Source organism: Epinephelus moara, chromosome 3 (assembly GCF_006386435.1).
Source record: "Epinephelus moara isolate mb chromosome 3, YSFRI_EMoa_1.0, whole genome shotgun sequence".
In the NCBI taxonomy this organism is placed as follows: Eukaryota; Metazoa; Chordata; class Actinopteri; order Perciformes; family Serranidae; genus Epinephelus; species Epinephelus moara.
This window is the reverse complement of record NC_065508.1, coordinates 24,856,657-24,869,849: the sequence shown is the minus strand read 5'-3', so window position 1 is coordinate 24,869,849 and position 13,193 is coordinate 24,856,657. Positions and strand designations below refer to the sequence as shown.

The following is a 13,193-nucleotide window of genomic DNA, read 5'->3' as shown; positions in this document are numbered from 1 at the left end:
ATCTCAGTGAAGGGCAAGTGGTCCATAACTTTAATTTTGGAGACAAAAAAATGTAGGCTTAGCGCCCTGTGGTCCATTGCCCAATAGGAAATGTAGAATACTCAAAAGTACTTTAAAAGTGCTTGAGTTACTTTTCTCAGGGAGTAACGTTGGAAGTTCTTTTAAAGTAACTGAGTTACTTTACTCAGGGAGTAACGCAGTAAAGTACTTTTTAAAAAAGTAACGCAGTAACGTACTTTGATTACTTTTAAAGTAACCCTTACCCAACACTGTTAGTTAGTGACCTCTGGTGTCAGACACTGAGGACAAAAGCCGACCTTTCACATTGGCATAATCCATGGCCGGTTGCCGTTATTGTTGTAATGGCGCCCGGCAGTGTCAGGGGGAAATGCAGCAGGACAACAACAAAAGTTAAGGCAGCGGAACTCCGAGTAGGGTGGGAGGGAGTGTTGGTGAGTGGGTCCAACAACCACCCACTTTCCCATGGAACACCGGTGTTTGCATCCTATAAGATTGTACAGCCAAACCCTGTGCTTTTCCCCTAAACCCAACCACGTGTGTGTTGGTAAAATGTAACCATGTGTGCATGCTGTTGAAGGGAAAAAAAAGTAAATTTGCAGTGTTGTACTGACATTTATTTTGAAAGTGACTGTATGCAAACTGGACATTTCCTGTGAAAATGGAAGTGTATTTTGAAAACAGCCAATGCATGTAACAGGCCGGACTTAACAAGGTGTCCCAGAACGTCAACAACCAACGCACCCAGGGTACATTGCACCTTGTATCTTAACGTGGAAAGTCCATGACCAAACGTCGATATGTGACGTGGTTGTAGTAAGAATGTGTTGTCCTCACGGGACAGTACAGTACAATATGCTTTTCCCCAGTCCTACTCCCCTGCCCAGCCCTGTCTCCTAGAAATTACATTCATATATTAACTAATTTCACCAGCAAATACATTAGAGGGAATTTTCCTATGGGGACAAATAAAGTACACCGTATCGTATCACCTTGGATGTCTGCCATCTACTCTGACCATTTCCCTGTGAATCCAGCATAGTACATACAGTAAATGTAGTGTTTCATCAACTCAAAGAAATGTTGTCTCTGAACTTTATCAAGCAATTACGTTGTCACCACAACATAATTATGAAATTAATTTAGTAATATGGAAACATAAGCTCTTTTTAAATAGGAATTGTGCAAATTTGCAGAAAAGCCCAATCAGTCTTCTTAAAAACAAAATCGGGGAGTGCAGCGAAATGCCACCTGCCTACTTTTGTTCATACAGAATGTGCCTTTTTCGGGACAATGGGGGCGTGAGCAAGTAACAAAACGTGTAGCTCAGCGTGTGACGTAAACAGTGACGTACAATACATGCCGCAGCTGGTCAGTCCTTCAGCGATTCTCTCGTAAGTCGGCCCGTTCTTCACCGTTCACGTCACTTGACGGGTAATGGCCTCTTCGTTTGCGAGGACAAGAAGGGCACGCAATTCCTTGTCTCCCCAATTGCTCATCTTTACAGTGTCTGTCAGGTTTGCGTTTCCCTCTTGCTACTAGCTGCTCATTCCTACTATCAGCTGTTTCCTGTTTATCCACCGCCAGTGGGTCGCACGTGCGAAGTCATCAACAGCCTCTCCTGTGGCGGAAGGATGCCTCGTTCTTTTTAAACCAAAAAGGTTCCACCAATATGTTTACACCTATGAGGCGGAAAATTGGGCACCTCGGATCAACTCGCCAATCTGGCTCTGTGTGTCTAAATGCTCGCAACTTGCCGGCAAAATGGCCCAACATTCACCGAAAATCTGGCAGTGTAAAAGGGGCTATAATTTCTAGGTGATGGGGTTGTGCCCCCACCAACCCCCTGTTCCTCTGCAGCCAGTCTACCATTTGCTCAAGTACCTGTTCTTAGGAAGGTTTGCTATATCAGTTTAATGCCAACGGAGATTCTTTAATTTGATCCACAGGGCGAGAGAGAGTATTCCTTTCACGCTTTCAACATGACAAAAATTGAGAAAGTGCTCCAAAATGGTTAATTATTGATATTTTCTTTGGCAGTTTGCTCACTTTGTTCAGTCCTGGGCTGGAAACAGAAATAGTGAGAGGTCCTTTTAAATGTGTATTCCCCTGATGTACAGTCTTAGTGCACTTCAGCTTTGTAGCTGTGGCAGGCCAACAGCCCTTGATTCATTATAGAAACTCATAAATTAGACAGAGCCGAGTCACTTAAACATGTTTATTAAAGACAGACACAGCTTCTGTCATTAATATTAGATGCACATGCCATTTTACATTACTTCATGTGACAGTATGCGCTTACAATATTCCTGTGAGGTTTAATCACAGAGTGTTTTATGTGGCATAATGTATGCATGTATGTATGCATTTATGTATTTGCTCTGACTGTTAAAATACGTTGTGTGAGATTTACAGAGCAACAGATATTTGGCAGTGAAATGACATCTATTCAGGGAAGCGATTAATAATTCAAGCGCTCACTTCATGTCACTCATTTTCCATATGTAAATGAATTCATGAGCACAGGCATTACAACAGGGTCATTTCCTCTCAGTGTATTCTAAATAAGATTTGTGACAAATTTAAAATCTAAGAACCACGTTACTCAATCAGTCAGTCAATCACCATGAGGCATGGTCTCCAAACACTCGCAGGATAAAACATACGGCAGACAAATGGAAAAATATAAATTAAAATAAGACAGCCATATTAAAAACATCAATAGGTGTGTTTCTATCCGCAGCAAAACCCAGAGGAAACACCAAAAATCTGAAAAAATCTTAACGTATTGCAAAATATTTTTTATGCTTGGGGGGGATTGAAAAGTTGGTGTAACGATAAATGCGACTAAGTGCAATGGAAACAGATTAAGTGAATAAATGAAGACTCACAGTCACGATGTACCATCATTGCATAGGCCTCTCTGGTTTGTCATCTCTGGAAGCTTTTAACGTGCTTATGTATGCACATGGGACCAGAGGCATAAGGTAGTTACGATATGATGGGCCCTAGTGCGCCCTAGCTACTAGTTATAAAGTCACACACACACAGTTTTAGCCATATATATTTTACCAACAGTGCGTCTTAGTGTCGCCTTGATGTTATATCTGCTTGCAGATGTGCCCAGCTTGCCGGTTTTGTGAGATTTTGCGTCTACCCTAAATCATATTGTCTCTTTACAGGATTAAACAGAGACTTGATATTGGACAACATCAAAATTACCCAGCAATCATCATTACATGTACATATCTGTATATGACAACAACTACGAAAGAAAATAGGAATTCATTGGTATAAGTAAATAGTTTTTAAAGTTAAATTATAGTTTTTTTTAATATTTTATGTAGAATAAACACATAATTTGTTCAAAATTGATACTATTTTACAAAAACAGAAAACCATGATGAATATAGGTTTCCCTTTTTTGAGGGCATGTATAGAAAAACACACCATCTCTGATTTAACGTGAGTTCTTCTTTGAATACGGGTATATTTCCAGTTGGCATTTGGGCCCTTCCAATCCACAAGCCCCAGCGCAATCGCACTGCCTGCACTGTCTATATTTACACCCCTGCACAGGACGGTTACCAGAACTTCTCCAAGAGCACAGAGCCGTAATACTTGTTGCTGAAAACTCTCTATTTCCATTGTCGTGCTCTCCGTCTGACATCATTCATTGTGCTCTTGTAATTACTTTATCTCATTTAGCACTCTTCTTCCAATGGCAACCAAGTATTAACGCCACCTACTGCTTATCGCAATGAATAAAAACGCACAATATTGGCATAACAGCAGTGACTATAAATGCCCATACATTCGCATTTTCTTTTGCCCGTTTTCCCCAAAAATTTGGTTAAAATTTGTGTTACGTCTGGATGGAAATCCAACAAATGTCAAGGGGAATGAATACAATTAATAAAAGAATTAAAATTAAACACCCATATTAAAAACATCAGTGTCAAAGGGGTGTTATAAATGATACAAATTCAAATAAGACGACCTCATTAAAACCTCCACATGTTTGAAAAGGTGATGGACCTGGCCATGGGCAGATTATGAGACAAAGGGCCTCTGGGTACAGATATGCAAAAGACTCCGCTACCTCTACACAGGAGCAGGACACAGATCAATTGCGGTGGTTTGCCTTGCCTTGTCATCTCTTTGTAGTCATTTTGCATCTTTTTGTGGCTTTGTGGTAATTGTGTGTGGTCATTTGTGTGTCTTTGAGGTTGTTTTATGTTTCTTTGTAGTCATTTTGGGTTATTTTACTTGTTTTGCATCTATTTGTGGACTTTTTTGTGTATCTTTGTTGTCTTTTGTGTTCGATTTGTGTTCATTTGGGTGACATTTTGCAAGTGAACACCAGGGTGCACTGACACCGGCAGGCCCGTTCAGTAATCCATCCATGAACCTGACTAAACTCTAAATTCTAGAGTAAGCTGTAATGAAGTGTATCAAGGTTGGTTTTCAGTCTTGATTTAAAGATTTCAACAAAGGCTATTCCAGAGATAAGGGGCGCGGTAGGCATCCATTTTTCTAAATTGGAGGAATGATGAGGAGAAGAGCATCGAGACAGCAAAGAGAGCATGCCGGTGTGTATGGTGTAATTAGCTCAGATAAGGAAGGTTCATATAAGGCCGTATATGAAAACTTTTCAAATCAGCTCTAGCTTGCACTGGTAGCCAGTGAAGAGATGATAGAATGGGTGTTATCTTTTTTTTTTTTAGTTTTTACCAAGATCCTGGCTGCAGCATTCTGTTATAACAAATAATGCAACTTCCCAGAACAGGAGGTTCTTCTCTTATCAAGTCTACGACTGGCTCAGTGTCAGTATGTTGTCCTGCATCCTGCCAAACCCAGCAGCAATTCTGCTGCTTGATAGAAGGCCCATCCGCCTTTCGGCGACCTGTTCAGCAGATAAACAGCCGAAGCCTGTCTACTCTTTGATGAATGGTAAATTATTAATAATACTGAGAAGATAAAAATAAGTTATTTTATTTGATTGTTCAGAAAGTTCAACAGATTCTATTATGTATCTTATTATATTATGTTTGAGGAGACGGCTGAAAAGGCACGAGGAGGCAGCATTATTTCAGATCCACTTTTTGAGAGTGACTCACATCAGCAAACTTTAAAGCACTGGGTTGAGTGTTATCCTGTAAACCAACCGCATTCTCAATAATGTGCAGAATAAAGCAGGTAGAGTGACAGGGTGGAGGCTTTATAGACACGTAGGGGAGTGGAGGATATATTACAAAGCAAGTATGTATATATGACAACTTACTCTGACTTTAAAGCTCAATCCAAATAAGCAGAAGAAGAAAAGTGAATACATCAATTTTCCTTTTCAGGCTATTCAATTTTTCATCACTGATCTTTGAAATATTTTTTTAAATCTCAGGTTTTGCCTTGCAAGCTGTTCTCATTTTTCTGATAACATATTTTATTTGTTTTCCTACAATATCTGATTGTATAGCAACTAAAGCATGAATAACATATAATTAACACAGTTCTGTTGAGGCACTCACAGAACTTGAGCTGAATAATGAGTGACAGACAGGACTTGTTTCATTTAGGGATGCACCGATATGGATTTCTTCAACCAATACTGATAACCGATATGATAAGTGATAAGAAGAGATATATAACCTGTAGTTTATGTACACCTGAGGGTAAGAAAGGCTAAGATATATTAATACAGTGCTTCAAAAGACTTTGTGCAATCTACTTGTCTCCGCTGCCATGTGTACTCACTGGGAGTCCCTGAGGTGTCCTTTCAAGGGAGACCAAGTGGTAGACTAGAGAAGGGTATGATTTGTACTTCCATCCAAAATTCAGACACTTATTTTTATACGTCATGTGTACAGTAAGCTAAAGGTAATGCAAGCATTTGGTTGGTAGAGTGCATGTGGATTGGGCTCCCTGGGCATAGTGATGCTGTGGCCTCACAACAAGACGGTTCCTTGTGGGGGAGCTCTTCTGTGCAGAGTTGGGGTTGCTCCGGGTACTCCGGCTTCCTCCCACAGTCCAAAGACATGCAGGTTGATTGGTGACTCTAAATTGTCCGTAGGTGTGAATGTGAGTGTGAATGGTTGTCTGTCTCTATGTGTCAGCCCTGTGATAGTCTGGCGACCTGTCCAGGGTGTACCCCACCTCTCACCCAGTGTCAGCTGGGATAGGCAGGATAACCACTTACGGAAAATGAACGGCAATGAATGTACTGTGGGAGGAGGAATTGAACAAATAAAATGTATGAGGCTACTTGTTTACAGCAGTCTGCAATAATATAATTAAAATCCAATCTCACTGTTTTCAACTTGGATTTTTTTACATACAGACCCCCCCCCAGACAACACAACACTGTTATTTCCACCACTAACCTGTTTGCCATTCTGTTCACACACTTCAGAAGCCCAAGTCAAATGGAAATAAATGTGTGTGGCCTTGACTGGATCAGGAAACAACATATTGAGTTCGTAACCTCTTTCACTTTAGAGGAGTAGGCCTATCTGTGCTGAGTATCACCACACTGACACTGGACTGAGAGACCAACCAAACTTTAGGCGCTTACAATATTTTCATATCATTGCTCTCGAGTAGGAAAATGTCCCGCTGACTGCAGAGAGTGGTGGGTAAAAGATATACAGCACATATTCATCTGCCTCCGAAAGAGCCTTTTAGCTGTTGAATGTCACATTAATGACAACTAATGTGATCCTTACATCTTCTTGAATGCTAACCCTGTTTTAGACTGGATTTATTTTTTTAGAGACAGCCGAATAGAAGCTAAGTCTGGGGTGTTTTTTATTGTCCTCCTTTGTGGAATTGGATAATGTGAAATGATTGTCAGTGGAGACTAACAGCCACATTTACGGGACAGTTATAACCCTAAGTTGAGTCAAAACGATGCTTGCTGTGAAAAGCTATTTTCCATAGTATAAACACTTTAAAAGTTCTTGAAAAAGACACTTGGAAACAGTCCGTGGGTCTATTTGTGGCACCAGTTTACTAATTTCATTTGAACATGAAATTGTTGACCAGTCAGCTCTGTGTTGTGTTAAATTGTTTAAACACATAACAGCCTATGGCTTTGTGTGGTTTGTGCTTCAGCTTGTGACAGCCTTTTACCACTGCCCGCCTTTGAAGTGGCTTTAATGGCTAAAGGGAGTCTCCACTTTGTATATTTGTGAATATTATATGGTCGGCCTGCTCGGTGGCCTTGAGAGGGATCAGTAAAGTGCAGGATTAAGCGAAAGTGAATGAGAACCTGGAAATGAAATAAATACGCGCATTCATATTGCTTATTGGCCAAACACCTGGGCAGCTCTCAGGTATCAGTGTGTGGTCACATTTGCAAACGACTCAGGTTTCTCCGCAGAATGAATAATTTATCCAGCTATTTAAAATATGCCCCAAACATCCACTCTGAAAATCGGTTCCTCAGAAAAATAACTATTCAATGAGGGACACACAATTTCACTGCTCCCTAAAAAACATAAATGAAGTAAAATGATGATTCCGTGAACCCAAGGTCAAACAGACCATTACTAAGATTCTGTGTGTTTATTTTCCTGTTGATGAAATGATGGATAATACATTAATATGACTTTTCTCTCTCCTTTGTCCTTGATTCCTCAGACCTTGTTGCGGGATGGCAAGAGGGAGAGCACAGTCAGCACGCTCTATCTGTCTCCCTCAAACATCGAGTCAGGTCAGCAGATCACCTGCCGAGCTTCAAACAAAGCAGCCCCGAATGGCAAAGATGCTACCGTCACAATCGACATTCAGCGTAAGTAAAATCAGTTAAACTTCAACTTTGCAAAAGATGAAATACGCTCCTCTCACTCAGTTTCTTCCTGCTTCATCGGATGGGATGTAAAACCGTCTGCAGACTAATAATTTATACTGTGTCTTATACCTTTTAATGGCGAGAGCATAATGTGACTAGTCTCTTTAATGGTGTTTTAATACAGCCACGAAACACCGTAGGAAACTCAGTCTGCGGTTAAATCTGCAGCAAAGTGGGGAAAAGCTCGGGAACACAATGGCAAAGATAATTAGATGATTACAGATGGTACAGTATGTTCTCAGCCAATGACAGTGTGTATCATTTATATAAAAAAAGTGTGCTTTGTTCCTGCCTTTTTTTTTTTTCCTATTTCACTCTCTGCCTCTTCACAGTGTCATCCAAACACAGAAAATGAGGCGCCGCTATGAATAATTAAATTTTCAGATGATATTATTTGATGACAAAATCAGTTTTCCGCAAGTTATGGATTTTCTTAACATTTCTCACAGCTTCTTCAAAGCTATTAAGTATGACTAATAAAGCAGAAAATGCTATTCAGAGATGCATTTCTTTGGACGGATCTATTCGTCCTCCTCATGCATTCTTTTTTCCGCTTCAGTTTAGCCATCCAGAAGGAATGGGAGCTCGTAGGGTACAGCTTGGACAGACTGAGACGCGTAAGCTAATTGATTATAGTAAGAATGGCCCTTAATCCTTCTGTCGTACCAAAACAATGGCAGCACCATTTTCCATGGAAAGTCAAGAGTTGGAAAAACAAACATTTGATACAACAGTACCCCTCCGCTTGTGTGTTTGGGCGGCCTTGAACTATAGCGGCAGTTCTGGTAATAGAGCTCCCTGGCTTCCACTGACAGCGCTCCAAACACCCCCAAAGTCACTGAAATGTGCAATCTTCAGGAAACAGCCAATCCAGGCTGCCTCCACAGCAAAGTAAGGGCTGTTTGGAGTAACGGCAGTGCCGTTAGTGTTTCACACAAAGCTAAATCATTCCCTATGCAGTGTTTGAGCCAAGCGCTTAAACATGCACTCTTTGTTCCATTTAAAATGCACATACTGTATAGCTGTGAGGTGAGGGTGTTCACTGGGTGAGGTGGGTTTGGAGAGGGACTGTTAAAACACAAAGAAGCAATTCAGCAAGTTTGGAAAGGCAGCCATGAGCTCATGAGCTCCGCTGTTTGACGGTCGGGGGTAGGAGAAGGGGGTGACAGGTGTTGGATGAATAAGTGATGATGGCGCTGTCAAGGTGGAGAGGCTGTACAGACTCCTGGGGGTCTTAGAAAGCACAGCACCTCACCACTGGGGGCAGCCAATGTTAACCACTGGCTGTTAATATTGATGGGAGGCAGCTGCTGCTGTCTCACAGAACCACTCTGCAGCCAACACTCTGTACTGCACTGGCAGGATGCCTTCAGTGCAGGCAGAGGACAGGCAAACACACAGGGTTAGTCTGGGGCTCTGGCTCTGGCTCTGGCACTGGTCACCTGGGCTGTAACTGGGCATACTGGGCACTCAGCATATTCATCATTACAGCTCCAGACAGCTTCTAATTTCCACATTGATATTTCTGCTTCAGTCCAGACATGCTGGGCAAACACAATAAAGCAGCTCCTGCATTGTTCCTCTGCTACTGACACAAACACAAGATGTGAATAAACACCGCTGATGCTTTTCATCTTAACTATAAATTGAATATGAAAATGTGACAGTGTATTTTTCGCTTAAATATAAAACTTTCCACCTTGTTGGATCAGCACTTCACTGCTTAAATAATTTGCCTTTCAAACATCACGGACTGAAGAATGACATATTTCTCAAATAAAATCAACACCTGACTCAACACTGCTTAAACATCAGTGCTGCTTAGAGGAATTTTGGAAAGTACACTATGAGAGAAGACTGCCATATAACCTTTATGTAATCATGTAATCTCAATGAGATCAAGAGAGAGAGAGAGAGATTTGGGTACAGCAGAGAAAAAGAAATAACGGTCTGAAATCGTAAAATCCTCTGTAATTCATTCCTTTTATGAGGTACAGTAGTGGAAGGCATTCTTCCCAAGTTCAGCTTTTACCTTGAGGGGTAACCTGAGTTTCATCTTTGTATGTTTAGTGCAAAGATAAGGCCAACCCTGTCTAAAATTATCTTTACTTAGTACTAAATATTATCCCACTTACACTGAAGTGGCAGACATAACTGCTGGCTGGATTATGCTCAGAGAGGCAATGATTTTTCTTTTTTTCTTTTGAGTGAGTGAATTTAAAAAAAAGTTAAATAATGCTGTAGTCAATACAGGCGTATAACATATTGCAATATTTGATATATTGTAAATGTGTTTTATTGATTTTCAATGTCTTCATCCCACAAAAAATAAATACAGAACATGTATATGTGACTTCAATTCAACCGTTCCTCTTCTTAGTCTTCTGATTCCATCCTTACCACCGTGCCTACCCATCCATAGGATTTAAAGGGTTACAAGATACATTCAGGTAAAGGAGGGAAGCTAGCAAAACTTCACCGAAGAAATGTATTAATTACTCAAACACATACAGAAAGAAAGAAAAGAGAAAACAAAAACAAACACATGGGTGTTGGGTGCCTCTCTGCTGTCATGCAACATTTATAGGTACCATCTTATTCTTTATGGAGGGGTTCCTGTAACAAATTTGGTGGAAAACCAAATGACTGGTCAGTGAACGTTTTAAGTCATATGGTCAGCATCAACATTTATAGATATACTATGCAGTAGGGGTGTGCCATATCATCTCAATCATGATAATACCGGTATAATTTTAAATATCATTTAAAAAAGTCATATCGTGATGCTTCAGCTTGTTGGCAGAGATGTCATACTGTTACCCATGGCAACAACAAACATGGCTGAAAGCGAAATTATTACCAGCTCTGCAGTGGAAAACTGTGGCAGCGTTCGGCCTGGGCATCCTGAATATTTTATGAACAGTCCCGGACTTCTTGGACTCTTTTAGCGAGTTACAGCGAGTTACCGCCCCTGCAGAGTGAACTCATTCAGTGGCTCCCCTGGCAGCAGCACAACGTCTCTCCATCTCCTCTCTTGCTGTGCGCACAAAGGAGTCCAGGTCGTCCAGTAAACTTGTCATAAACCTTTGGTAATGTAAACCTACGTGACGCTCGACAAAAAAATGTGAATGTGCGATAGTAATTGTAGCACAGGTCACAGGTTACAGTGTGATGATTATAGGAGAAATGGCAGAGCATAAAGGTCCAGGTGGAAAAAAAAAACAACTCAATCATTTCAACGTCAATCATTTAGGATTTTGTTGTTGTTTGTTACAGGTGGGTACCCCCACAGCACAGTGAGGTTGAAGCTTTATAAAAAAGTAGGGACCAGCTGCCAGACGCTAGCAAGCATTCAAGAAACACAGGGCCAAAAAAACGCAAATGTAGTGAGGCAAAACACCAAACAAGGGTGAATCTGAGGTTGGCTTTTGTAACCGACAATCCTGAAAAGTACACCTTTAAACCAACAACATTTTGTCATGTCATAAATGTTTCAAGTCAGCAATAACTCTCCTTCAAAACATATTTCCTGTTGCAGATTATATAAATGTATCTGGACAGGATCCAGGCTCCAGGTGTGTTTACCCCACATAAGCACAAATACTGAAAGCAGAGAGAAAATTATTTTCTATTTATATCTTCCTTTATAATGATGAAAACTCTGTCTGTGTGTGTGTCTGTTCCACGTTTTTCTCCTCACTGACTTGGTCAATCCATGTGAAATGTGGCACAGTGGTAGAGGGTCATGGCAGGATGCAAATGAAGCAATATCACATCAATTGGCCAAAGGGGGGCGCTATAGCAACCGATTGAAATTGCAAACTTTGAATGGGCATATCTCATGCCCCGTATGTCGTAGAGACATGAAACTTTGCACATAGATGCCTCTCCTCATGGGGAACAAATTTGCCTCAAGAACCCATAACTTTCGGTGATATTGATTTTCCGCCATTTTAAATTTTTTGAAAAAAGTTTGACCGATCTGCATGAAACTCGGTGAACATAATCTAGGGACCAGTATCTAAAGTTCCCTCTTGGCAAAAGTTGGAAAACTTACTAAAACTGAGCTTCTATAAGGCAATGAATATTGTGGTGGGCGTGGCTCATCACATAAAGGTGTATAACATCTCAAGGGTTTCACCGATCACCACGCAACTTTGTAGGCATATGACCACACATAATCTGAGGGGACTCCTCCATTATTGACCTGATCAAACAAAATGGGGGCCCTAGAGAGCTAATTTCTTATCTAGGCCTAACCGCCATATCGATTTTTACTAAACTTGGTAGATATCGATTTTTACTAAACTTGGTAGATATGTAGAACAGGACGCCTCAAGGTGACTGGATAAATTTAACTGTAATTGGCAACTGGGTGGCGCTATAACAACAGAAAAATGCTTAAAAATGGCTAAAATGTGACCGATCGCTGTGGCTCCCCCTTTGGCCGAATGTTTGGGTTTTTTTTCTCATTTTTGGTACAACGAAGTCATGGTATGGTACATTAAGTAACAACATAAAGTCAAATGTCTGTTTTAATTAGTGTTACAGTAACGTTAGGCACATGTCGCTGTGTCGATTCAATTAAATTTAATGTTACAATCGTAGCATGGGTTAATATCCGGGGCTTGAGTTATTAGCGGCTCGGTCCCAGCAATGGGTCAGGTGTTACGGTTGTGTTAGGTGAGTAGCCCGGCAGCCCAGCTAACATTTGCACTTAGCATTGCAAAATGTAGCCAGGCTAAAACATCGCTCTCACTCACGGAGAAGGGGAGGAACGTTAGCGTTAGCTCCCGGTGTTAGCACTAGCCGGGATCCAGCGATGGCTCTAGCCGAGTCAGCTGCCACCGGCTACTGGAGTAACTTACAGCTATGGAGCGCTTCTACCAGCTCTTCTAGTCACTGAGCCTCGCCTCCATCTCAGCAAATATATTACATTTATTACAGGTAACATCATCATTAAAGTAGGCAGGGGAATAGCTAAACACAGTAGAGACCGAAAGTGAGTGAAAGACATCGCTAACTGCTAAACTAAGTTTAGACAAGGCGAGTGGGGGGTGGCGGGGTGGGGGTGGAGAGCAGAGGTAGAGGGAGGTGTGGCTCATGACACACTCTGTTTTGGTCTACAGGCAGTGCACAACAGCAAACCTAGCGGTGAAACGGTCTACAGGCAGTGCACAACAGCAAACCTAGCGGTGAAACGATTTCGCTTTTTGCCCCTTTAAAATCGATCTCTTCCTAGGAAGTTTGACCGATCTGCATGAAACTCTGTGAACATAATCTAGGTTGGAAAACTTACTAAAACTGAGCTTCTATAAGGCAATGA

The 13,193-nt window shown here is 41.2% G+C and overlaps 1 protein-coding gene across 1 annotated transcript in view; it reads left to right on the top strand.

Moving 5' to 3' along the window:
- kirrel3a (kirre like nephrin family adhesion molecule 3a) overlaps positions 1 to 13,193 on the top strand; it is a 299,880-nt gene that overhangs the window by 214,790 nt on the left and 71,897 nt on the right. The window contains exon 5 of the mRNA XM_050034328.1: positions 7,657 to 7,807. Within this exon, the coding sequence (XP_049890285.1) occupies positions 7,657 to 7,807 (151 nt within the window). The remainder of the gene's footprint in view (positions 1 to 7,656; positions 7,808 to 13,193) is intronic.